General features: G+C 46.1%; 3 protein-coding genes and 5 non-coding genes across 10 annotated transcripts in view; 1 reads left to right on the top strand and 7 right to left on the bottom strand.

Annotated features, from left to right (window-relative positions):
- The first annotated feature begins 2,108 nt into the window (after positions 1 to 2,108).
- Idh3b (isocitrate dehydrogenase (NAD(+)) 3 beta) lies at positions 2,109 to 7,169 on the top strand. 2 transcript variants are annotated; one of them, XM_021191922.2, is made up of 12 exons: positions 2,109 to 2,172; positions 2,306 to 2,383; positions 2,516 to 2,614; positions 2,725 to 2,845; positions 4,593 to 4,653; positions 4,731 to 4,863; positions 4,959 to 5,092; positions 5,185 to 5,287; positions 5,391 to 5,537; positions 5,942 to 6,036; positions 6,164 to 6,224; positions 7,044 to 7,169. In XM_021191922.2, exons 1-12 carry the CDS (start codon positions 2,137 to 2,139, stop codon positions 7,116 to 7,118), a joined length of 1,143 nt encoding a protein of 380 aa, XP_021047581.1. In that variant the 5' UTR covers positions 2,109 to 2,136; the 3' UTR covers positions 7,119 to 7,169. The 2 variants fall into 2 exon arrangements, with proteins under 2 accessions (XP_021047581.1, XP_021047580.1); XM_021191921.1 differs by having other exon boundaries at positions 6,758 to 7,158.
- Positions 7,167 to 12,185, bottom strand: Nop56 (NOP56 ribonucleoprotein). Of its 2 annotated transcripts, none has more exons than XM_021191918.1 (12): positions 12,061 to 12,185; positions 11,811 to 11,900; positions 11,390 to 11,504; positions 10,702 to 10,863; positions 10,358 to 10,556; positions 9,852 to 10,039; positions 9,617 to 9,768; positions 9,346 to 9,446; positions 8,854 to 9,002; positions 8,506 to 8,627; positions 8,187 to 8,321; positions 7,167 to 7,598 (listed from the first exon to the last, which is right to left on the bottom strand). In XM_021191918.1, exons 1-12 carry the CDS (start codon positions 12,061 to 12,063, stop codon positions 7,254 to 7,256), a joined length of 1,761 nt encoding a protein of 586 aa, XP_021047577.1. In that variant the 5' UTR covers positions 12,064 to 12,185; the 3' UTR covers positions 7,167 to 7,253. The 2 variants fall into 2 exon arrangements, with proteins under 2 accessions (XP_021047577.1, XP_021047579.1); XM_021191920.2 differs by lacking the exon at positions 7,167 to 7,598 and adding an exon at positions 7,612 to 8,064.
- On the bottom strand, positions 8,389 to 8,460 carry LOC115063687. The gene has a single exon (XR_003843570.1). It is a non-coding gene; the product is annotated as a small nucleolar RNA SNORD57 (small nucleolar RNA).
- LOC115063688 lies at positions 8,710 to 8,779 on the bottom strand. Its single transcript, XR_003843571.1, has one exon. It is a non-coding gene; the product is annotated as a small nucleolar RNA SNORD56 (small nucleolar RNA).
- On the bottom strand, positions 9,198 to 9,283 carry LOC115063760. Its single transcript, XR_003843632.1, has one exon. It is a non-coding gene; the product is annotated as a small nucleolar RNA SNORD86 (small nucleolar RNA).
- On the bottom strand, positions 10,108 to 10,240 carry LOC115063702. The gene has a single exon (XR_003843585.1). It is a non-coding gene; the product is annotated as a small nucleolar RNA SNORA51 (small nucleolar RNA).
- Positions 10,971 to 11,039, bottom strand: LOC115063765. Its single transcript, XR_003843637.1, has one exon. It is a non-coding gene; the product is annotated as a small nucleolar RNA SNORD110 (small nucleolar RNA).
- An 11,630-nt stretch (positions 12,186 to 23,815) lies between the features above and the next one.
- The window catches only part of Tmc2 (transmembrane channel like 2), a 63,745-nt gene continuing 61,343 nt past the window's right edge, over positions 23,816 to 26,217 (bottom strand). The window contains exon 19 of the mRNA XM_021194720.1: positions 23,816 to 24,033. Coding sequence (XP_021050379.1) covers positions 23,816 to 24,033 — 218 coding nt within the window. The remainder of the gene's footprint in view (positions 24,034 to 26,217) is intronic.

Genomic DNA, 26,217 nt, shown 5'->3' with positions numbered 1-26,217 from the left:
ATCAAGGAGAAAATAATTAGTGAGAAGCAGTGATTTAATTAACATCTTTTTGTTTTGTTTTTGTTTTGTTTTGTTTTTTTGAGACAGGGTTTCTCTGTATAGCCTTGGTTGTCCTGGAACTCACTCTGTTGACCAGGCTGGCCTCGAACTCAGAAATCCGCCTGTCTCTGCCTCCCAGGTGCTAAGTTAAATAACATCTTATATTGATTTAAGTCCAATGGCTAGAGAGATTATTGAGGAAGCATAATGACCATTTTATCCTTTGCTGTACTTAAAAGTGATATGTTGAGGTGTCAAGTTGACAAGTGGACTTGTGACAGTTAATATTGTCAACTCAACAGGATCTAAAGTCACTGAAGAGACAAGACTCTGGACATGCCTGTGAAAGATTATCTGTTTAATTGATATGAGAGGACCCACCCTAAATGTGGGCAACACAGTTTCTTGGGCTCGGATGCCAGGTTGAATAAAATGGAGAAAATGAGATGAGCAGCAGTCTGGCTCCTGACTGTAATGATGTAATGATATAATGAGATAATGATGTAATGTGCCCAGCTGCTTCCTGCCCTTGCTGCTGTCCCTTCCCTGCTGTGGTGACAGGGTCTCCTGGAACGGTGAGCTAAAGTAAATCTGTTCTTTCTAAAGCTGCTTTTGTTTGTGTTTTGTCCCAACAATGATAAAGGTAATTGATACAAATCCATCAGCCAGGCATGGGGCACACACCTATAATCCTAGCACTTAGAAAGCAGAGGCAGGTGGATCTCTCTGAGTTCCAGGTTAGCCTGGTCTACATAGGAAGTTATAGGACAACCAGGGCTATAAAGAGAGATCCTGTCTCAACAAAGCATACGCGCCTGTTCCGACTGCACTCTCAGTGTTATATGAGAGACTCAACAGTCTATTATAAAATAGACACTGGGCTTAGCGATCTAATGGAGTTTTGAGAGGGGATGATATAGAGACCCCAACCCCACCCTACCCCCAGGATCCCTGGTGACATTACTAAGCAGCTAAATCAATGTCAGTAACTCTTTATTTCCAGAAGTGGTGGGAAACTCTCAGCCAGCATGATGAATGAGTTTTCTGTTTATTGCATGAGAACAAATTCATGAGTGAAACATACACAGATCTATAATCAAACTATTGTGAACACACCATTTCACCTGTAATACATACATGGCTAGAGGTGCCCTGCAGGCCATCGTGTGTACAAAGGAGAATGTACAGGGGTATACACAGCAATGTTGCTGAGAGGAGCCCAAATCAGACTTCATACTAGGTATCTGCCTATTTAAGAAAGGATTATGTGGGGGCTGGTGAGATGGCTCAGTGGGTAAGAGCACCCGACTGTTCTTCCGAAGGTCCGGAGTTCAAATCCCAGCAACCACATGGTGGCTCATAACCATCTGTAACAAGATCTGACTCCCTCTTCTGGAGTGTCTGAAGATAGCTACAGTGTACTTACATATATAATAAATAAATAAATCTTAAAAAAAAGAGAAAGGATTATGTAATTTAGTAAATTTACATTATCGCATTCTATACAGTGGAGCAAAAGAATTAGCTTTTATTTTTCAGCTTTTTTTTTTCAGGGCGTGGTGGTGCACACCTTTCATTCCAGCACTTGGGAGGTACAGGCAGGTGGGTCTATGAGTTTGAGGCCAGCCACCTCATCAACTCCTTAGTTTTCTTATTATCATATGCTAACATAACCAGTTTTCTTTGTAATCTGAATTATTTTACCTATTTAGAAGAATTCTAAGTGACTAGCAGTGAGTACTAGTTAAGAGAATAACGCATAACAGAAGCATTCAAACATTCACAGATTCCCAAGACTTCTCGACTTGTTAAACTCACGTCCTTGTTCAATAAATGGTCATATATTCTTGGATGTTGTTTTGAATTTTGAAGAGAAATTTCATCTGACTACTGAAAACAAAGCAAAAAGACAAACTGGTTGTATGTCCTGTGACCCTACATTACCAAACAGAAGGACAGAACTCAAATGAATCCGTACACACTGCCGATTGGTACGGGAGAAAGGACCACCAAACTCGCCAGGGCTGACAGGAAGTCCAGCTCCCACGACCGCGCTCGCTTCCGGCGTCACTTCCCCCGCGACTTCCTCGGCCGAACATGGCAGCGCTGAGCAATGTCCGCTGGCTGACCCGAGTGAGGCCCGGGACGCGCTGGGCGGAGGGTGGGCGGGAGAACAGAGGGTTTGTCCGCGGTTTCCAAAAGAAGGCAAGGTCATCGCGGTGTAAGGGGCCGCGGTGTCCCCGATCTGACCTTGTGTCTGTCGCAGGCGGTGCTCGCCGCTCGGAACTCCGGGGCATGGAGAGGTCTGGGAACATCTACGGCTCACGCCGCTTCACAGAGCCAGGTACGCTCGAGTCCGGCTTCGTTCTCGCCCATCCTTGTCGCCTCCTTGCCGCCCCCTTGGGTTTCCCCTCCCCACCTCTCCCTCTGACTCCCACTTCTGCCCCTGCTCCATCTCTGCTGGCCCCACTCACAGGCACAAGATGTGAGGGTGGAAGGTGCCTTTCCTGTGACCATGCTGCCCGGAGACGGCGTGGGGCCAGAGCTCATGCATGCCGTCAAGGAAGTGTTCAAGGTGAATAGCCCCGGGCGGGGGATGGGCGGCGGATCTGGCTACTGGGATGGATGGGTTGTGTTGGAAAGTTCAGACCTGACCCAGTCCTGTGCTTGGACTTATCCCTGAAGGCTGCTGCTGTCCCTGTGGAATTTAAGGAGCATCACCTGAGCGAGGTGCAGAATATGGCTTCTGAGGAGAAGCTGGAGCAGGTGCTGAGTTCCATGAAGGAGAACAAAGTTGCCATCATTGGTTTGTATGGCACTCTGTCATTTAAGAGCAGTGTTTCATAAAGCCCCTCTCTCTGCAGTGTGTATACATCAGTTTTCCAGACTGTCCTCTACTGACATTTAGGAATTTGTTTCTTCTCAGTGGGAAACCAGGAATTAATGATGTCAGGAAGGGGTTGGGACCTGCTGAGGCAGTGTCACCGGGGTCAGACCCTTTTAGTTGTGTCTGCATGCCCATTCTTTATTGGTTTGTTTGTTTGTTTGTTGTTAGTTTTTCTAGGTAGGGTTTCTCTGTGTGGCCCTGGCTGTTCTGGAACTCTCTGTAGACCAGGCTGGCCTCGAACTCACAGAGATCTGCCTGCTTCTGCCTCTGCCTCCCAAGGGCTGAGATTAAAGGCATGTCCCACCCTAACCCAGTGTGCACTGATCATTCTAACCACTCCATTTCTTCTCTTGTGCTGTTTTATTCCCCATATTGGATTTTTTTTTTAAATTTATTTGTTTATTTATTTATCTTGCTTCTAGGTTTTGCCCTATAGGCCCACTTTCTTAGACAGCTTCACTTGCAGGGCCAGCTTTTGCAGAGGAAAGTCAGTTCTTTATAACCTGGCCCCTGGCGTCCCTGTTTTCCTTTCTACAACTTGTTCTGTGTTTTGCTCACAATCGGCTGTCCTAATTGTCCTGTATATGTCACCTATCAGGATCTCCACTCACTTGTGGCATTAGTTTTCTATGGTTGCCATTGGATACTACTGAAAATAATATATATAACTCAGTTCCTGAAGCTACAGTCCCTCTAAGTTCCTTGGGGCAAGTTTGATCCTCACCAGCAAAATGCCTAGTTTCCTTTTCTTGTTTCTTTTCTGTGCACAGCTACTGTCAACTGGCCATCAGCCAACAACCCCTCTGTGCTTCTCAGGACCCTAGCATTTCTAGACCCTCTTGAAAAGCTCCCACAATTCTAAATGTTACATAATCACAAAAACTACCTGATCCTGGCAAAACCACATCTGGCATAAGGCAAATCGTAGTCAGCTGCTGTGGAGAGTCTGAAGTAGGCCCGCATCCCACACCCGGGAATAAAACAGAAACATAGTCTTAAAACATTTCAGGGTTTTTTTTTTTTTTTTAAAGAAACCAAAATTCTCACTATAAAATCCTCATCTATAGTTCCTCCCTGTCTCCCCCCCCCCCAATAAAGTCATGTTTATGGTTTCTTGGTATAAGCTCATGGGCCTATCACTGGTCAACCCACTGAAGGTACTTAACCAGGAACTAACTACAGTAAGTACCAGCTTTTCTGTAACATTTCCTATTGTTACCAGAGGGGTTCCTTTTCTGTGCTGCTTACTGTCATCCCTACAGAACTTATGTTGTCTTTCCCAATGCATTGCTTGCTCATCGAGGGCAGGAGTTGTGTGGTTTTGACTGATATCCCTATTGTCTTACTTACAGAGTCAATTTTCAGTACTTAGTAGCTGAGAAAATGCCGTCAGTAGACACCCTTGCTTTTCAGCTTAAAAACCAGGTTCTTTGATTTAAAAAAAAATAGCTCTTAGGTCATTTAGGAATTTCAACATAGTATCTAAAACTAAAGCATTATACTCAGCTCATCTAATTTTCACCACCTGATTCTCCTTTGCCTCTTGCCACTAGCAATAAAAGGGTTGAGGGGTTTGGGAGTAGGAGATGGGGCCTAGGTTGTATAAAGTCAGTGGGGAGACTGGACACTAGTCTAACATTACTTCTCCTCTCCTTTGTTGTCCCAGGAAAGATCTATACCCCAATGGAGTATAAGGGTGAACTAGCCTCCTATGATATGCAGCTGAGGTAGGTAGATGAGTAGGCGTGGGTCTGAGGGGTGCCTGGCACCGGGCACAAAGCTGATGATGGCTATCTACTCTTAGGCGTAAGTTGGATTTGTTTGCCAATGTAGTCCACGTGAAGTCACTTCCTGGATACAAGACTCGGCACAACAATCTGGACCTGGTTATCATTCGAGAACAGACCGAAGGGGAGTATAGCTCTCTGGAACATGAGGTAAGGCTTAGAAACTACAGAGGACAAGGAGATGCAAGCGGGGGGTGGGCTTCCTTGCTTCTTCCCTAGTGTCACAAGCTACTTCCCTCACCCAGAGCGCCAAGGGTGTCATTGAATGCCTGAAGATCGTCACTCGTACCAAATCTCAGAGGATTGCAAAGTTTGCGTTTGACTATGCCACCAAGAAAGGGCGGAGCAAAGTCACAGCTGTCCATAAAGCCAACATCATGTGAGGGAGGCCTAGTGTTCTGTTTTTCTGTGGGCTGGGTCCCATCCCTTGAACTCTGCTGATTGCTTTTTGTCTCTCTGGCCTGTGAACAGGAAACTTGGGGATGGGTTGTTCTTGCAGTGCTGTGAGGAAGTTGCTGAACTGTACCCTAAAATCAAATTTGAAACCATGATCATAGACAACTGCTGCATGCAGGTAAGGCCCTTGTGAGTTTCCAGAGAGCAGGGAGTGGAAGTCAGTCCATTCATCAATCTCTCTCTGTGGAACTCTTTTCTGTATTCTCACATTTCACTCCTAGCTGGTACAGAATCCTTACCAGTTTGACGTGCTTGTGATGCCCAATCTCTATGGGAACATTATTGACAATCTGGCTGCTGGCCTTGTTGGGGGAGCTGGCGTGGTCCCTGGGGAGAGCTACAGTGCAGAGTATGCAGTTTTTGAGACGGTGAGCAAGATTATTTTTTCCCTGGGGATGGTGGTGCATGCTTTTAATTCAGTACTTGGGAGGTAGAGGCAGAGGCAGGTGGATCTCTGAGTTCAAAACCAACCTGGTCTACATAGCTTGAGGACAGCCAGAGCTCCATAGTGAGACCTTGTCTCAAGAAAACAAAAAACAAAACAAAACTCTGTTAGTCATCTGTACCTACCCTTTCCTGACCTCAGGTAGGTCTGCTGTATTCTATCCCAGTGCCCCATTTGGAAAGGACTATGGCTGCCTCCTCTCCTACCCTACATGTCCTTCTCAGGCACCTTAGCCTGTCCTCCCTCTGTGCCATAATAAATTTTTTACACCTGTACCTCTGCACGTGCCTGTCTCCTTCCAGTGATTCTGGCTTGCTTTTCCCACAGGGTGCTCGGCATCCATTTGCACAGGCAGTGGGCAGGAATATAGCCAACCCCACAGCCATGCTGCTGTCGGCCACCAACATGCTGCGGCATCTCAAGTAGGTTACGGGAAGCTCAAGCGGGGTCGTGGGTGGAGGATGGGTGTTGGAATGGGAAGCACAGTGGGAAGAAGGGAAGGGTGGGAGTGTTTTGGTTGGAGTCTCAGCTTCTCCTGTCTGTTGCCAGTCTTGAGTATCACTCCAGCATGATTGCAGATGCAGTGAAGAAAGTGATCAAAGTGGGCAAGGTGAGTGTCAAAAGGCTTCAGGGGCTCAGCCTGTGCTGTTGCTGGGACCTGAGGGACCTCTCTCCTCCAGGCCCCCACAGTACCTGCTCTGTGACCTCAGGGCTGTTCTTCACTTCCCCTCTCTTGGCTGTTTCATCCTCTTGGTCTTCTTCGCCTTAGTTCCATCTGCTGTTACTTTTCCTGCACCATCCTTTGCCCTTCTTGGGCCGTCTGATTGCAGACCTTGCAGCTTTGTCCGGGTGGAGATCGCAGGCAGGGTTAGCTGCCTGCTTTCCCTCCCACCTGGTCGGTCTCATTCCTTGCAAGGTAACCTCATCTCATTCTTGGATATGTGCCTCTCCCCATCCTGCTGCCTGCTTGGCCTCCTGTACTGCCTGTCTGCAGGCCCTTGACCCCCACACCTGCTCACTTCCTTCCATTCTTTCTCCACTCCACTGTATCTTGTCTTTCTTGGTCTCCATTTCATCATGCCGCCCCATCTCCTTCATGGGCTCTCTCTTCTTCCCCACGGCTTTTGCTGTTGGTGGCTGTAGGTACGGACTCGAGACATGGGAGGCTACAGCACCACAACTGACTTCATCAAGTCTGTCATCGGCCACCTGCACCCCCATGGGGGCTAGAGCCCTTACTCCCTCCAATTTCAAAAGGACCATGCTTCGCATACATCCCTTCAGTACAGTGGACCAGAAGAGAACATCTAGACAGTAGACTATAATTGTTTTGGCCAGGCTAGGTTGTCCTGGGGGCTGGTGTGTCTCACAGGGTGGGTTGTTGGGACAAGGCCCAGACCCGTAAGATGATGACAACTTTTTCCCACAGGTTCGAACCTCAGATATGGGTGGTTATGCTACATGTCATGACTTCACTGAAGCTGTCATTACTGCCCTGTCATAAATCTTACACATGCCCATGAAAAAGTACTCAATAAACAAAATACACATGCTATCTGGTTTTGTGTTTTTATTGGGATTTTATTAATACGGGCAGGAGTTGCCACAAGGTATGCCCCTCCCACCAAGCAGGTCCGTTCTAATCCTCCTGTGCTTTCTGGGACTTTTTCTTTTTCTTTGTGCTGCTCTTTGTGAAGCTAGCAGCAACTTCAGGCTCCTCAGAAAATTTCCTTTTCTTCTTAGGGGTGGTGGGGCTTGCTGCCTCCTCTTCTGGTTCACTGGCCACTTCCTCCTTAGGNGAAGACTTCTTTCTTTTAGCACTTACACTGCTAGTGGCCATCTCTTCAAGGTCATTGGCCAACTCCTCCTTGGGAGCTTTCTTTTTCTTGGTTTTAGGCAGAGAGACAGGTGGATCTTCCATTCCATTTTCCTGTAGGGCCTNCTGGGGTTTTAACTTCTTCTTCTTCGGTTTTTCGTGTACCTCCTAAAGGGGGAATCAGACATGGGACATTGCTTACAATTGTTAGCAACCACTGCTCCCATTAGAATCCAGGTAGTAGAGCAAATCTAGTACTTTTGGTGACTTAATGATCTACTCTCACATTTTAGAATTTCCCTGGCCCTCTGTAAACCCCCTGTATGCTGGTCACGATGGATATCATGCAGAGCTCCCAGGGGATACTGGAATGAGTATCACTAACAACTCAAGATTTAAAAAACCCTAAGGGACAATTCTAAACTGTCACATTGGTGACCTCCCTGCCCCCACCCCCCATCATGAGACACTATCACCTCCAGACACAGAACAGGGAGAGCAGGAATTCACACTACCCCCGTTGAGGACTCCTGGGAGGCAGCCGAGGACAGAGCACACTTGCCCATGGAATGGGCCATGTGCTACAACCAGCATTCTGGGCTCTTGTCAAGTTCTCTCAGCACCTATCTCCTCCCTATAGAATCAAGAGGTAGTTTTAGGTGTTTTGGTCCAAAAAGCCCAAGCTCCAGACCATGGTTTGATGTCCTGTGTTCTACGTTTGAGAAGCCTACAACCTAGGATCCACAGAGGACTGACCTCACACTCTTCTGGGGTACTACTGTTTTCTGANGAGGCCAGGGCCAGTGCAGCCAGTCGCTTCTTTTCCTTCTTCAAGCGCTTCTTCTCCTGTTTTTCCAGCTTTCTGGTGATTTCAGCAGCTGCTTCCTCTGCCTGGAAAAAAGCAAGGCGCTGAAAACCCAGAAGACCCCTGACTAGCCACAACACCCCTAGTCTTGCTGGATCAGGCTCATTAAATCAGTTTTATTGCCTCCATTTCTGAAGGTCAGGCCAAGTCAGTTCATCCTCTCCAACAGTCTTTCTGGCACTCAGCTACCACAACCAAGCACACACTGACCTCAACCACGGCTTCCTTCATGACATCCAGGTTCTTCCGTGGAATCTCTCCAGTCTCATAGAAAGAGAGCCGTTCCTCAACTTGTTCTCGGAGTTTTTCCCCAAATACACTTGTGGGGACCTCTAGATGTGTGTGCATGTGTAAACAAAGTCAATTACAACCCTTGAAATGACAAACTACTCCCCAGCTGCTNTCCCCTCAGCTTCACTCAGACCCAAAGTGTCAACACTCACTAGGTGAACTCTGTTGACGAAAAATATTACCATCATTGTAGAAGCTGCCAAGATAGGTTGCTTCCCCCCCCCCCCCGTAACCCCTTCACTCAAATGCCAACTTCCCCATCCATACCAGAGAAGCAATCAATTCTTGAGGCAATACTGCATTTGTTTGCTAGGTATCGGGAGATACGGCCTTTGTTCTTAGCAGCTGCTCGGCCAATGAAGGTGGAATGAAAAATGAGTCCATATTTTGGTGTGTTACCCCTTGTCTTCAGGGCTCTGTGAGAATATTCAGTCAATAGTTTAGTCAGAAGACTTGACCCAAATGGCCAAGTTCCCCTCTTCCAACAATTTCCCACCAGGCTTGGCTGAACTTTCTACCTCACCACGTGCCAACCTAGCTCCCAGAGGCAGAGAGGGAAGGCATCCAATTTGCTGACCTGGAAACTCGGTCCCTTTTTGCTGGGCCCTGGGAATCACTCAGACACCAGGACTGGCCATCACCCCCATAGCAGAGGCCTGTATAGGTCAGGTCGCCCTGGTCAGCCATCATTGTAATCCCCAAACAAAACAGTGGACACCAGAAGCAGCACCTGACATGGGCAGGCGCCCTCACTGGTACCTGAACAGGGCCTTTTCAGCCCCAAGGATCTGTACTGTGGACGCTGGATACTTGGCCAGGTTGGTGAGGCTGCCAGCATGAGCAATAAGGCGTGCACCTACCTGGAGAAAGACCCGAGGAGATGGTCAGGTGAGTAAGCGGAAACTTGACCCCCCAGGCTCATCCCCTCTTCTCTTCCCACCATGCATCAACTAGGGACAACATGCTAGCCACAGGACAGCGGTACAGAGTGCCAAGCTTTACTCCCCCACTTTTGTTCCCCATGACGCACCGCTTCCCCAATTAAGGCTGACAGGCTGGGGGCTACTTGGCTCATCTTGGAGCGAAGGTAAGTGTGTAGGCTCTGGCGATACTCTGACAAAGACACCACACGACTGGAGAAGCTCTCGATGTTTATCAAGTCGATAGCAGATATGTCCATGCCTAGGAAACACCTAGTGTGAACAGGGGGACCAGATACTCAAGGAGTCTCGTACCTTACACTGCCTGCCGCGCTCCACACTGACCCATGGAGGACCGAGAAGCATCCAAGATGGCTTTAGCCTTGGCCCCATCCATCGTAATTTCTTCCAGTTTCTCTAACTTCTCTTCATTCAGCTCCCTGCGGTTCCCAATGAACTGAGCCAGGCGACAGTATGTAGCATTGTCATTGACGATCTTCACCAGCTCTGGAAAATGGTACCCATACCACTCCCTGCAGAGGAACAATCATTCCCTGATCCAGCTATCAAACCTGAACTCAGGTCCCAAGCTCCCTCAAATCCATGTCTCCCCATTCACAATGCAGACCAGGCACAGTGGCTCAGGCTGAGGTGTATATAGGGTAGGTTTGCTATGCCTCCTCTTTCTATACAGTCAGTGTAGAAACACAGCCTGTGGTAAGCACAAGGAGGCCTTGCTCTGGTCCACAATTTTACCCACAGTAATCATCTGCCATGCTATTGACTTGAAGTTTGCAATAGCTTAAATGGCCAAAGAAAAAAACCAGTGTTTGGTAACCTCTATACCTTACCTGACGCGCATTGAGAAGGTATTGATATCTTTATCCAATTGGTCCAGGAGGCTTATGGACTGAATGATCATGTTGTCCACTCGGTTCACATTAAATTTAACTTTGGCACGAGAGTAGCTGTGTCCCAGCCCTAGCTGGGCCTTACAAGCAGAAAGATCTGTCAGACCCTTTACCAGATTATGGAAATGCAGACGAACTCCTAAAAAGAAGACGGGATTCTAAGTACAAACCTTCCAGAACCCACATAACCACTCACAGCTGATAATCACCAGGCCTATAGGCCCTCTCCTGGCTTCTCTGGGCACTGCATCCACGTGGTGGACATAATGAAATAGGACTCCTACCTCGAAGGATCTCAGCTATCACACCACCAGTCTGGCAGTTGTACCCCAACTCTTCCTGTATTGCAGCACCAATCTTGGGGTCTCCAACCCCCAGAAGTACTTTCTTCTTTTTAGATGGTAGGTATGTCTCCAGGAGCAGGCGGAGGTCCTCGTGAACAACACCTTGGGACAAAGAACACAGCTCTTAATAACACACTGCAGAATGCTGTAGCTGTAAGAGGACTCTGCCTCCAATGGGCTCACACAGTTAACACCCATCCCTGCAGGCATTGCTCAGACACATGGAGTCGTCAGTGATCACTCAGGGGATTGACAGATATCTCAAGTCATCACTGCAAAGCCTGGTTCAACAGGTCCAGGAGCACAACTGTGAAGCATTTAAGTGGTTTTTTTAAAAAAAGATTTATTATATATACACTGTAGTATATCTTCAGACACACCAGAAGAGGGCATCAGATCTCATGGATGGTTGTGAGCCACCATGTGGTTGCTGGGATTTGAACTCAGGACCTCTGTAAGAGCAGTCAGCGCTCTTAACTGCTGAGTCATCTCTTCAGCCCCCGCATTGAAATGTTTTAAAATGTCATCCTGTAGATCTCAAATAATCCCTAGAACGTTATGACGCTTAGAAGAAAACCATCTAAGAACATCAACCACCCAGAATCACGTCCCGGAGGGACCAACTCACCTTCAGACACAGCATTGGCATTTTCCAAGGCAACCTGGGATGAAGAGAAGGGACAAAAGGCCACCAGACGAACGACATTGTGGAATTTGCCAAGGTTAAGCACGCATTCCTCCACCTGTGGAGAGAAGGATGAATGGGCTTTCTTTGAATTTGGCTTCTACGGCACAGTAAAGCAGGAGCACCAGCTGTTGTAGCAATTGGTGCCTGGGCCCCGAATCTTAATTCTCAAGAAATGGAAATATGAGATGTTTATCTCCAACCGCTTCCAATTATATAGATTCGCGTTCAAGAGTCTCCTCATTCTAGAGCTTCCCCCCCCCCGCCCGGTGCGGTCGGCCACGTGGGAACACGCGGTGCATGCTGGGGTTTGGCGGCTTTGGGGGCTGCATTGCAGCACCGCGAGCCCACCGAGCCCACGCACCTGCGGCAGCAGCAGGCTGATCTCCTCCACTTCCTTCAGCGCCAACAGCGCGTAGCCGACCGCATGCTCGAACAGCACGTGCAGCAGAACCTGAAAAGGGAGCCGGCGCGCGGCCATCAGTCAAGACTTCCCAGTCCGCCGGGCCGCTGCTCGAGCAGGCCCTGGCCCAAACCCCGAGCCCGAGCCCGAATGCAAACCCAGACGCACGCTGAGGCCTTCACCACGCAAATACCCCACCACCACTCCTCACCATGGCGCCTGCTCCGTGCCCAGCTCGCAATGCGGCTAGCGCGCTCTGGCGCGCGGAACCCGACTGAGGAGACCACGCCTTCTCCGGTTTGACCAATCAGAGGCTGCGGACGGAACCATTGCCGGGTCTTCGGAGGGGTTCGCGGCTGTGGTATCGTCCATCGGGCGGGTTGGACTATCGCGGGCGCGAGCGGGCCTGCCCAGCCCAGCCTCTGCGGCTGCGCGAGCCGGCACTGCGTCCGGGGTGAATGGCGCCGCTCCTGCCGGGGCCCGGAGACCACCCTTCTCCGTTGCTCGTGCTTTTGTCCCCTGTGTGCCGGGCGGCAGAACTCGGTGAGGGGACGAGAGGCCCCCTGATGAGCCTCGCAGGTTTCCCGCTGCCCAGATATTCCGGGTCCTCGCCTTCCGCCTGGGACCCGGCCTCCGACCCTGCAGAAATAGCTTCTTCTTGCTGCCTGCCTCTTCCTTTTACATTTTGCTGTTAACAAAAGTGTTAGTGCGGGCTGAGGCATAGATAAGACCGGTTTACCTCTTCCTAGTTCTGTTCCTTTTCCTGATAAATAGAACCCAGCTCTGCTCGGCACCACGTGGTTGCTCATGGCCGCGTAGGCCCTGAAGCTGCGTTCCTGTTTTCTAGTGCCAGTTTTATAGACACACCAAGGTGGCTAATTTAAAATTACTTTTGCTTAAAAGAAGAAGAAGAAGAAGACACATTACTTTAGTGTTAGGATTTTAATTCCCAAACTTGATGGTCTAGTCGGCCATCAATGGGAGGAGTGGCCCTTGGTATTGAGAAGATCATATGCCCCAGTACAGGGGAATGCCTGGGCCAGGAAGCAGGAGTGGGTGGGTTGGGGAGCAGGGCGAGGGGAGGTTTAGGGAGCTTTGGGGATAGCATTTGAAATGTAAATGAAGAAAATATCTAATAAAAAAAAAAAAAAAGAGAAAATAAATCCCAAACTTGAATAGTCTCTTAAATAGTCTATGCCTTACAGAAAATAATAATGCTAAGGGGATTTCTCCCTTACCTCCGTCACTCTTCTTCACCTCCCATCACTCTTCCTTTCTCTTCCCTTTCCCGCCCTTCCTCCCCTCCATCCTTCCCAGAGGTGATTTTCAGGTGGCTCTGTAGCAGACCATGTATATAATCTTTGAACCAGTCCTGTGTGTCTGTTAGTAAGTTCAAGGCAGGGCCTCCACTAGCTGAACTCTACTGCAACTCCTAAGGGGATTTTGAAAATTCTCATAACCATAAGGCACATTTATAAGTTGTATCTGATTTGTTTTCCTAACTCAGTGAATTTACAAAATTCACACATGGGGTGCAGAGTGGTCAAGAGTGCTGAGTTCCTTGCCAGAGGTCCTAGATTCAGTTCCCAGCACCTGTATGGCATCTCACATTCACCTGTCACTCCAGTTCCAGGGGATCTATTGCTTTCTTTTGGTTTCCACGGGTACCAACGGCACATATGTGGTACACACATGTAGGCGAAACACCCATACACATAAACATTTTAAAAGTTGAAGCACATTGTTCATTTTATTTCACTTATAAATCTATATTAAGCATTAAGCAATGATTAAATCATAATCTCAGTATTACAGGTATGGTTATTACTGCATTTTGGTTTATGATCTCAAAACTAAGGCAGTCACTACTTTCCCCATTTAAAAAGAAGACGTGTATGTGTGTTTGCTTCTCTGCAGATGTGCATGGCACTGTGTGTGAAGGTCAAGACAACTTTGGGGAGTTGGCTCCCTCCTAACACATGTGTTCCAGATATTGAACTTAAGGCTTCAGGCTTGGTAAGGAATGTCTTTACCCACTGAGCTACCTTATCAGCCCACAGTTCACATTTTTTTAGGGTGGAATTACAAAGATAATCTGTTGAATACTTAACTGTTAATTTCTTAAACATAACAAATAATTACCATACATGGTCAAATGGGTGGTTCCAGAATATAATGGGAAATATTAACAGTATAATTCCATTATTTTTTTAACTTAATCCTAAATCTTTGTTTTCAGAGGTGCTTAACTTTTTTTTTTTTTTTTTTTTTTTTTTTGGTTTTTCAAGACAGGGTTTCTCTGTTTAGCCCTGGCTGTCCTGGAACTCACTCTGTAAACCAGGCTGGCCTTGAACTCAGAAATTCGCCTGCCTCTGCCTCCCATGTGGTGCTGGGGTTAAAGGCGTGCGCCACCATGCCCAGCAAGGTGCTTAACTATTAATGAGTTTCCAGGAAGAGGTTAGAATCTCTTAGTAGGTTACAGAGTTACTTACACACACACACACACACACACACACACATATACACATACACACATAGAAATCTCATATATTCACATATATGTAAACTACATATGTAAACTATATGTAAACCACATATGTAAACTACTATATATATATATATATATATATATATATATATATATATATATACACACACACACACACATATGGAATATAAAAACTCTTGAGAGTTCCTTAGTGAGAAAAACAAATCATGGAGTAAGTTGGCGTTACATTGTCTATAATGAAGCTGGCTTGGATAATAAAGTAGACTTGGATAGTCAAATATGTATGTATTACAACTAGGAAACTATAAGTGCTTGGCAGGACATGATGGAACACACCTTTAATTCTGGTATTTGGGAGGCAGAGACAGCCCTGGGCTACATGGCAAATTCCAAGGCAGGTAAGGTTACCCAGTGAAACTCTGTTTCAAGAAAAGTAAGCTATAAATGCTTGTGATTAGATGAGACGATACAGCACAAACAAACAAGAAAAGAACAAGATATTCCTTTGGCTTCCTCACCTCCACCACTTCATTAAAATGTCACCCCAGGAGTTGAATGGTGACACACACACACCTTTAATCACAGCACTTTGGAGGCAGATATCTGTGAATTCAAGGCTAGTTTGGTATATATCGATGGATCCAGGCTAATCAAGGTTACATAGTAAGACCTTGCTTCCAAAAAAAAAAAAAAAAAGTTCTCCAATATTTATAATTCTGAACCTAGTGGACATCTGTAGATTATGATATTTGACACCATTTCACCATTTCTTCTCTTCCCTAGGGTTCTTTGATAAATTAATTGCTCTTGCTTAGGTTCAAAACAGACCTTTCCTACCAAAGTAGACTTCTGTAAAATTGTTGGGTTTTGTCTCCAAGTTATCCTTCCTACTTCCTGAATATTTCTAAAGCAGAAATTCATGTTTTGCTTATGATTGCGCATAATGAACAAAGTAATAAGAAAATTAAAGGTGTTGGTATCCTGTAATCAATCACCTGTGGTGGTTGTTCTCCAGAAAGGCCAATAATGATCCATGCCTCCTGACAACCAGGTCTATGGCCCAACTGACATGGGTAGATTGAGTCTGCCATTTGTGAACCTTTTGTGTGCTTGTTGACTTTGAGTTGCCTTGTAAGAAGTGAAGCTACTGTGCCGATGAGTCCCATGGAGACGACATGGGGACAGATAGAGGTCAAGCCTTCCAACTATCCCTAACAAAAGAGTAGACATGTGTTCTACCCCTTGCCACTGTCCCTGATTACAGCTGCATGAAACCCCAGTCATAACAAGAGCCATGTGTACCCTGTCTAGTCACAGAATTGTGAAAAAACATTGTGGCCTTAAAGCCATTAAATTTATGGGTGACTTATTAATCTACAATAAATATGAATCAAAGTAGGAGCCCAAGCTCTGTGACTTACAATGTGACCAGAAATTAATCACTTGACCTGAGACTCTATTTCTTCAGAATAAAGATTCATTCATCCCTTTAACAAACCTTTATTGAGTATCTGGTACTGGGGCAGGTATGAAATAGATAGGTCCCTGGTGTAGTGGGCACTCAAATGCTAGTGGTCATTCATCTTGTTTTCTGGGTCGTTTTTATTGTTGAAATGTTATTCTTTGGGACAAGATCTTACTATTAAACTCTGGCTAGCCTAGAGTTCACTATGTAGACCCACTGGCTTTAGCTCACAGATCCAATTGCCTCTTCCTCCTAATGCTGGGATTAAAGGTGCACACCATTTGGGCTGGAGATGATGGCTCAGCAGTTAAGAGCACTGACTGCTCTTCCAAAGGTCCTGAGTTCAAGTCCTAGCAACCACATGGTGGCTTACAATCATCCATTATGAGATCTGATGCCCTCCTCTGGTGTGTCTGAAGACAGCTACACATATACTCATATACATAAAATAAATAAATCTTTTTTTTTTTTTAAAAAAAGGTGCACACCATTATACCTAGCTTCTTTTTAAAATTATTGAGTGCTTTAGCAAAATATGCAAGACCCTTGTCATATCTTTGTAATAGTTTTTCCTTCCCCTTTTTACAATTTTGGTGATTGAACCCAGAACCTCACAAATTCTAGGCCAGTGCTCTATCACTGGGCTGTCTCTCCAGCTCACTTTTTTGTTCATTTGCCAATAAATAGCATACCATTTTATATAAGAATTTCCTAACATCAATTTTTACACACTCTCTGAAGTTCATTTTTAAAAATGACTTCAGTCATTCACTTACATGTGTAAACAACACATTGTCTCTAAATATGATTAAGTTTCACATGGTGAAACAGTTGCCAATACCATTCAACTTCTAGTGGCAGTGGGTAAATATTTACTTTTATTGTTTAAATAATAGGAATTGGAAAATCCATTCAGATGGTAAATTTGCTAATTGTTAGTATCTTCATCCCTTCTACTTTAAACAGTTTTGTTAAGAGTCTTTTCTCTTTGAAAAAAAAAAGTAATTTGCCCCCTGTCAACTTGCAACATCTATTCTATTTCCCCCTTCTAGGGAGATCCATGTGTTCCTGCCTCCCTTGAGCCCTCCTTGTTACTGAGCCTCTCCAAGTCTGTGGATTGTAGCATGATTATCCTTTATTTAATAGCTAATGTCTACTTATAAGTGAGTACATTCCATGTTTGTCTTTCTGGGTCTGGGTAACATCAATCAGGATGATCTTTTCTAGTTCTAGCCATCGCCCGCAAATTTCATTCGTCATTGTTTTTAATAGTTGAGTAATCTGTTGTGTAAGGATGCACACACATGTAGAGGCTGGACATCAATGTTGGATGTCTTCTTTTATAGTTCTCTATCTGATTTATTCCTGCCTGCTTGCCTGCCTGCCTGCCTGCCTGCCTGCCTGTCTGTCTGTCTGTCTGTCTGTCTGTCTGTCTATCATCTATTTGAGACAGGGTCTCACTATGGAGTCCTGACTGTCCTGGAACTCAATATGTTGACCAGGCTGGCCTCAGTGTTTCAGAGATCATTCTGCTTCTGCCTCCTGAGATCTGGGTCCCCACTGTGTCTGGTCTTCTCCCATCTCATCCATCCATCCATCCCATCCCATCCCATCCATCCATCCATCCATCCATCCATCCATCCATCCATCCATCCATCCATTCATCCATCCATCTGAGGTTTTCCCCAGGGTTTTGGTTTTGTTTGTTTGGTGTGTGTGTGTGTGTGTGTGTGTGTGTGTGTGTGTGTAGCCTGTGTAGCCCATGTAGTCCTGGCTTTCTTGAAATTTGCTTTGTAGTTCATGCTGGCCTTGAACTTAGAGATCTGCCTGCCTCTGCCTCCCCAATGCTGGTATGAAAGGCATGTACCACTATGCCCAGCTCCCATCTTATTTATTGATAGAGTGTTTCTCTAAATCTAAACAATGGACCTCCCCCCATAGGTCTCACTATGTAGTTCTGCCTAGCCTGGAACTCACTGTGTAGACCAAGCTAATCTCGAACTCAGATACTTGCCTGCCTCTGCTTGAAGAATACTGGAATTAAAGGCATCTACCACATGTCCAAAACTTTATTTTCTTTTAAAAGTATATTTAAATTTATTATTTGTATATTATGCTATGGTACATGAATGGTCAAAGGATAACTTGTGAGAATTGGTTCTTTTCTTCAACCATATGAGTCCCGGGGATTGAACTCAGTCATCAAGATTGGTAGCAAGTGCCTTTACCCATTGAGTAATCTTTTTTTTTTTCTTTTTTCCTTTCAGTTTTTTGAACCGGGTTTCTTTGTGTAGCTCTGGTTGTCCTGGAACTAACTCTGTAGATCAGGCTGGCCTCAAACTCACAGAAATTGGCCAGCCTCCCAAGTGCTGGGATGTGTGTCACCACTACCTGACTAAGTTATCTTTTCTTTCATTTTTGAGAGAAGGTGTCACTGTAGGCCTGGCTGGCTTGGAACTTGTTATGTAAGCCTTAAGCTCAGCAGAGATCTGCCTACCTCTGCCTCCCAAATGCTGGAATTAAAAGTGTGTGCTACTAATCCAGGTGGCATCTTGGCAGCCCCATAATTTCATTTATAAAAGGAAACACTTAAATTAAAATTTATTAATAATAATTATTATTAAGTCATTTTGAGACAGGGTCCCTATGTAGGCTGGTATGGAACTCATTCTGTAGATCAGCCTGACCTCACACTCCTAGAGGTCCACTTGTCTCTGTCTCTAGAGTGCTAGGATAAAAACTGTGTGGTACTATGCCCTGGTCAGTTTGCCTTACTGGCTAGCACATCAACCACTGGCATCATCAGTGTGACAGTTTGTATATGCTCGCCCAGGGAGTGGCACGGTTAGGAGGTAAGGCCCTGTTGGGGTAGGTGTGGCCTTGTTGGAGTATGTGTGTCACTATGGTTGTGGGTTTTAAGACCCTCATCCTAGCTGTCTGGATGTCAGTAATCTGCTACCAGCCTTTAGATAAAGATGTAGAACTCTTGGTTCTGCCTGCACCATGCCTGCCTGGATGCTGCCATGCTCCTACCTTGATGATAATAGACTGAACGTGTAACCTCTGAACCTGTAAGCCAGCCCGAATTAAAAGTTGTGCTTTATAAGACTTGCATTGGTCGTGGTGTCTGTTCATAGCAGTAAGACCTTAACTAAGATAATCAGTGGGTGTACAAGTCCGGGTGATAGAGAGAAAACTGTTGTCCTCAATATTGAGCTGTAGAAACTGAGGCATGAGAACTGTAAGTGATTGGGTTCCTTAAGAGTGATGGGAGCGGGCTGGTGAGATGGCTCAGCAGGTAAGAGCACCCGACTGCTCTTCCGAAGGTCAAATCCCAGCAACCACATGGTGGCTCAAACCATCCTTAATGAGATATGACTCCCTCTTCTGGAGTATCTGAAGACAGCTACAGTGTACTTACATATAATAAATAAATAAATCTTTTTTAAAAAAAAAAAGAGTGATGGGAGCAAGGCCTGCCTCATTCTGCACCATCTCTCTCAAGAGCCCAGGACTCTTGGCTTACAGAAGCCCTCCTCACTTCCAACCCACCAGTCAAACAGAGAGGCCTCTGCCGAGGGACCCGTCCCGTAGACATAATGGGACCTAAAGTTAACACCTCTTCCCTAGACTGCAAGGGCTGGGCAGTGTCGCAGGCTCGGCCTGAACAAGACGAGGCCCCGTGTATAAGTATATATCTTTTTATGTACTTTTATCTGCCCATCAAAACTCATTTGTGATGGATGAACACTGGCTCCCAGTTCTTGGTGTTCCTGCCACTGGGAGGTGTAGTCTGTGTCCACCCTTTGTGTCTAGGTAAAGAATGCAGCAGAATGACATTGTTCTAGCCCCAGGGTTCAAGAAGCCGTGCCACTTCTACTCTCTGTAGGAACTCTGAGGCCATTCAAAGTATGAACCCACGGTAACCTGCTAGAAAGTCGGGGGTGGGCAGAGAGAGCAAGCCACTCCAGCCTGTACTTGTCGATTGCCACATGAGTTAAGCTATCTAGCCCAACCAGCCCCAGCCTAGGTGATAGGTTTTCCTTAACATCCTAGTCTGTTGTGGTAACTGGGTACTCTAAGGGGAAAAGGGAGGTCCTTGTCTTTGGACGTTCAGAAAGTGCTGTATCCCGATCCTACCACAGGTGGCACCAGAGACAGCTCTCCCTAGCTCTCCAAAGAATCTATTCCTGCTACACTAGCTTAGCCTGTTGGTGCCCAAATGCATCTTCTGGTGCTTGAAGGTGGCAGTGGCAGGTAACCAAGACGGCTGCAACTGTAAGTCAAGTGTAGATGTTCCTAGGTACAGCCTCAGGTATGAGAGGGGACCTGGGAAGCCCAATAGGATAATCTCTCACAGCTGGATGGCCAGGATAGTGGAGCAGCCACGTTGGGAGTACTCACCACACTGGACCTCTCCGATTCTGAGGTTGGTAATTGGGTAGGGCACACTGGTCCAGCTCCTTCTGAGCTGTGTCTACAAAGCTCTACATCTGGCCAGGTCCACAGTGGCAGGATGGATGCACTTAGCCCCGTGTTGTGGATAGTGCTGCCTGCTCTGCTGCTAGCCCTCCTCCACAGGCTGTGATGCCTTCAGGGAATGTGAACTGCTAAGATGGAATATGCTGGAAAGTCATATGACAGGAAAGTCACCCCAAGAAAGCAGAGCAGTTAGCCACTTTTATTTTTTTTGAATAGTAATGTCCTTTGTCTGCAAGCCCACACCACCTTAACATTTTCCTCTTACCCATGTGTGTTTCCTCCACCTCATTCTTTGGCTCACTCAAAGACCTGTGAAGATTTATTAGACAGTGAGGGACGGAGAAATTGCTCAGTGGTTAGAGCACTGCTTTCTCTACCAGAGGACCTGGATTTGAATCCCAGCATCCACATGGCAGCTATCAATATAACTTCAGTTCTGGGATATCTAATGCACTCCTTTGGACTCCATGGGCACCAGACATGCATAAGGTGTATAGACATACATGCAGGCAAAACACTTGTGTAGAGAAAATACAAATAAAACTTCAAAAAAAAAAAGCAAACAAACCAAGAATGGGTTTATACATTAAGTACTGCCAATTTGAGCTTCCAGCTCCTGAAAGTAACCCACAATGCCACAGCACTTTCCTTCAAAATATCCTGTATGGATCTCTCTCAGAAACAGTCAGCCTTTCCTTTGTTCTCCACACATAACATAGTCTCCTCTGGCCTGTACGTGCTGTATTCCAGATTGCAATCCTAACCTTTGCCTATTAACAGATAGAGTCCCCTTTACTGGAGATCTGCCTCCACAGTTTTGACTTTGACACAGCTTTATGGAGAGGTTCACAGGGAGAATAAGCATGGTCTCCTGTCAATACCCAAGAGGAATTAAAGCCTCCTGCTCATAGCATGGTGTGACGCATTATGGGATTGTGCTTTTCAGCTTCATTTGCTTGCAGTGCCCAGAAATAGAATAGATTCTTCTGTGTGTGTGTGTGTGTGTGTGTGTGCGCGCGCACGCGCGTGTGCGTGCACAAGTGCATACTCGGCACACATGGGGAGTTGTCTCCCTCTCTCTCGCTCCCTCCTGACTCCCCACTCTGCACATACAAGCACATACTCCAGTGTGTACACATGATGTAGAGATCCATATCCAGTGCCTTCCTCTATCCCACTCTATTTTTTTTTTTTGACACAGAATCATAGAATCGGAGCTCACTGTTTGAGCAAGTCCCTAGGATCTGTCTGTCTCATGCCCCCTTGCCCGTAAGCACTGGGTTATAGATGCAAGCTACTGCTTCTGACTTTTTCCATGGGTTCTGGGGCTCAAACTCAGGTCCCCATATTTTCACTGTAAACGCTTTACTGATTAAACTATCCCCCAACCCACCCCTACATTCTTGACCCATAGACACTATTCAATATAATAAATATTTAATATACTTTACTTACTTTCCTTCTGGATTTTTGAGACAGGTTCTTGTGATACAGCCTTGGCTGGTCTGAAATTCACTATACAAACTAAATTGGCATTGAGCTTGATGCAAACCTCTTGTCTCTGACTCCTGAGTGCCCAGAATGACAGGCATGTGCCACTATGCCCAACCCATTTAAGGCATCAGTTAAGAGCTCATTTGGTATCTAGCAATAGACAGCAAATATATTTCTTTACATACAATTATGCTTCCTCAAAACAGGTGATTTATTTGGTTTATTATAGGCACTTAGGTGTACTGTTAACTGTCAAATGCCCAACAGTAACAGAGGCTGATGGCTCAAGAGGTACCACTTGGTCTCGTTTCTGAGTTGGCATTATGCAGGCAAGATGGTACTGATGATATGGAAGCTGCTTTGGGCTTTGCTGGCTGGCGTGGCTTAGTTTGCCTGAGTTCCTGTGTTGCTATCTTAGGTAAGCTTACAGCCAGAATGTCTGTCCCCAGATGGCAGCGTGTGACTTGAAGGCAGTGTCAGATCTGGAGGCTCACTGGGGGTTCATGGAGATCTTCATTTTGTTAGGATGGTGTGATGGTTTGTATAGGCCCTGCCCAGGGAGTAGCACAATTAGAAGGTGTGGCCTTGTTGGAGTGGGTGTGTCACTGTGGGTGTGGGCCATAAGACCTTCATCCTAGCTGCCTAGAAGTTAGTATTCTGCTAGCAGCCTTCAGATGAAGATGTAGAACTCTCAGCTTCTCTTGCACCATGCCTGCCTGGATGCTGCCATGCTCCTGCCTCGCTGATGATGGACTGAACCTCTGAACCTGTAAGCCAGCCCCAATGAAATGTTGTCCTTGTAAGAGTTGCCTTGGTGATGGTGTCTGTTCACAGCAGTGAAACCCTACCTGAGACAGATGGACTGAGGTGAAGTAACTGCCCTGTTTCTCCTGCTCAGATGGCTTCATTTCCACTCTGTTGTAGCTCATGTGTGAAATTCAGTTTGAGAACTGTGTTAATTGTATAAGTTAGGAGTAGCTGTGAAATCTTCTCACTACCAGGACTTTGCCTGATGTTCAATGTGTGTGTGTGTGTGTGTGTGTGTGTGTGTGTGTGTGTGTGTGTGTAAGTGAGAGAGAGAGAGAGAGAGAGAGAGAGAGAGAGAGAGAGAGAGAGAGAGCGCTCTGATGAAAGGACTCTCTTCAGAATACTCAAGAGACATGGGGTGAGGTGCTCTCTTGGCTTGAAGCTTCACTGCTCACCTGTTTGAGCAAACCTGGGAATATAGAGGGATGTGTGTCTTTCTTACACTTGGGGTTTCTAGAGAATCTAAGACTTCTACCTTGCTAAGCCTTTGGCTTCTAGCAAAGCCTTCTAAACAGTCTGTCTTCTCTCACTTACACCTACCAGGAGACATTTTGCAAAGATTTATCATCTTCAAGGACCCTTATACAGGAATCAGATTAATTCCTGTTAGAATTTGATGTAGAAAAAGGACTTGACTGCCCTGCATGATCTTTGAGTTTTCTTCAGTTGGATCGGAAGAATCATGTTGCCTGTGTGTTTCTTTGTCTTGCTGCTAGGAGGCTCCAGTGTAGTCTCTGAGCTTGATTGGCCTCAGCTTCCCAGGCCGGATGCTGGGTGTTGCAGATCTTGCTCTTGGGAGGACTCTCTGGCTCATCCACCTCTGTTTTCCTTTGCTCAGACCTGCCATTTGAACCATCTGGCCTCCTTGAGATGGGGCTGATGTAAGATCTGTAGGCTCTTCCACACCATAGTTCTGCTCAGAGGGGCTGTAGAAACTGAGTCCTAACATATACACCATGGAAAAATTCCACTAAGGGAGTCATGGCCTCATCCCTGCCTCCCCAAGTCTGGAGCCAAGGGAAACCGCTAGTGTGTGAGGTCCATTGCTCTTCCCTTTAGGTAGTACTCAAGGGCTGGAAGCAAGGATTAAAGTTCACATGTTACATGTGCCATAGGGAAACATGTATATGTGTGAGATGAGAAGGGAAGAGATATATAAAACAGTAGAGATTCAAGCCCAGGACTGGGACACCCATGAATGCCAGAAAATTAGTTGTGAGGCCTCTGGGTTCTCTTCCCAGAAGGTGACCTGCCTGTGTGAGTCTGAGACTGGAGTTGGCCAGAATCTCGTCTCACTCTCGGTGGCTGAGACCCAACATGGTGCCAGGAGGTAGGCTGTGAGGCCCCGCCCTCAGTACTGGAGGTGCGGGGGCCCTGCACTTTCTTGTCCAGGGTCTGGATTTGGCTGGGAGAGTAAGATGTGGGCTCTGGAAAAGAGAGACAAGAATAAAGATGTAGATTTTGTCTGTGTTCCAATTGGACCTTTCTGGACTGCTCTGCTATATATGTGGGTTCTAGTCCCATTTGCTGCTGTCAGGTTGCCCTTGGGGTCCGCTATGTTCTTGAATAGGAAAAGCTTTGTCTGCTAGCTGGGGAAACTACAGTTTGAACTCTGGCCTTGAGCTAGAGGTTATTTTTGGTTTGGTTTTTAGATTTATTTAAAATAAATAAATAATCCCAGCACTTGAGAGGCAGAGGCAGGCGAATTTCTGAGTTCGAGGCCAGCCTGGTCTACAGAGTGAGTTTCAGGACAGCCAGGACTATACAGAGAAACCCTGTCTCAACCCCCCCCCCAAATATTTTTATTTGTGTATGTATGTATGTCAGGTGTGTGCAGGTGTCTCTGTAGGACAGAAGTCATCAGATCCCCTGGAGCTGGACTTATAGGGGTTATGAGTCATCCATTGTGTGCTCAGGGGGTGGGGGTGGGAACTTGTGCCCCCTGGAAGAGCAGCAAGAACATTTTTAACTGCTGAGCCACCCCTCCAGCCCCAAGGGTAGATTTTTATTTCAGAGTGAAAATTGGGACAGTGGAGTAGGCAGCCTCAGTCTCAGGGTGATGGCCAGGTCAGATCTGACGATGGAAGGAAGAGAGTATGTGAACTCCTGGAAAATAGCCTCATTTGCAGCCCTTTCGCTTATGTTATCTTCTCCCTCCTCGTTCCAAGATGGGGACACACTCCTTCCAAAACTCAGTTCCTCTTCTTATGGAACACAGAATAGACAGTGCTCCTCTGTGGATTTGTGTGACCCCAACTATGACTTCTAGGCTTTTCTTCTTTCAGACATTTGATTCAGGCAGAGCCAGGGGACGGAAGGAGTCATCTTTCCCTTTCAAAGCAGACAAGCATAGGGAATAGTGTAGTATCCTGGGGTCCTATTTAGTTTTGAGTTAATGCACACCATACCTTATAATAATGCATTGGGCAGCTTGGCTCCTTTACCTGAATGTCCTGTTAACATTGCATCTTTGAACAATGCACCAAGCAACCTCAGAACCCCCTCTCTGGACAATAGTATACATTTTTCTGCCCCTAACAACAATTACATTTAGACAGTTTCTGTTCAAGTGTGTTCCCAATCTATCTGGGTATGATGAATGAAGAGCTGATTCATTCTAAACTTGTTTTGGGCATATGCACAATTAGGCAAATATTCACAGTAGAAAAATGAACATGTGACTTCATCTATGAATAAAACAGGGAATCCACAAACTATGTCTCTTGGTAACCAGCCGCTACTTCCCCACAGCCTGAGACTCCAGACTGTGCGCAGGGCTACAGTCTATCTTCCCTCGTGGGCTCGGCTGTCAATACTTATCTACAGTGTCCTTTTCTGATTGCTACTGTTGCTTCACTCCCAGTAAAGCTCTCTTATCACTCCAGTAAAGCTGTGTGAACTGTTTTCTCCAGTTCCTTTGGACAAGAGGCCCAGCCCCTGACCCACCCATAACATCCCCTGTACTTGTGCCCACTAAGTGTAAATGCCCCATTTGGATTTTGCATTGAGAGAGATGTAATGAGGTATTTTGGACCTGTTGGTCATAGCAGATAGTATTATTCTGGTTAATGTTTAAAAATAGTGATGAAGAATATGTGAAATGCAACTGCTAATACATTGGAACACATAGGAAAAGTCAAACTCTTAAATTATTGATTAATAATCTATGGTGTATCTTGTACAGTTCTCCCATCCAAGGTCGATACTGTGGCATATTGGCACCCTGTAAAACAGAGGTGCTCCTGAGACAATGAGATAACCTCAGACATAGTCTTTTAACCCTACCATTTTCTCTCCCCAACAGCAGAGCCTGGTCTATCTGTGATCACTTTTTAGAATATCCAAGATACAATTTGTAAAACACATGAAACTCAAGAAGAAGGAAGACCAAAGTGTGGATACTTCGCTCCTTCTTAGAATGGGGAACAAAATAACCATGGAAGGAGTTACAGGGACAAAGTTTGGAGCTGAGATTGAAGGAAAGACCATCCAAAGACTGCCCTGGGGATCCATCCCATATACAACCACTAAACCCAGACACTATTGCATATGCCAGAAAGATTTTGCTGTCAGGACCCTGACATAGCTCTCTTGTGAGGCTATGCCAATGC

This window comes from Mus pahari, chromosome 3, assembly GCF_900095145.1.
Source record: "Mus pahari chromosome 3, PAHARI_EIJ_v1.1, whole genome shotgun sequence".
NCBI lineage: Eukaryota > Metazoa > Chordata > Mammalia > Rodentia > Muridae > Mus > Mus pahari.
Note: the sequence above shows the minus strand (reverse complement) of the source record. Positions and strands in the feature narration are given on the sequence as shown.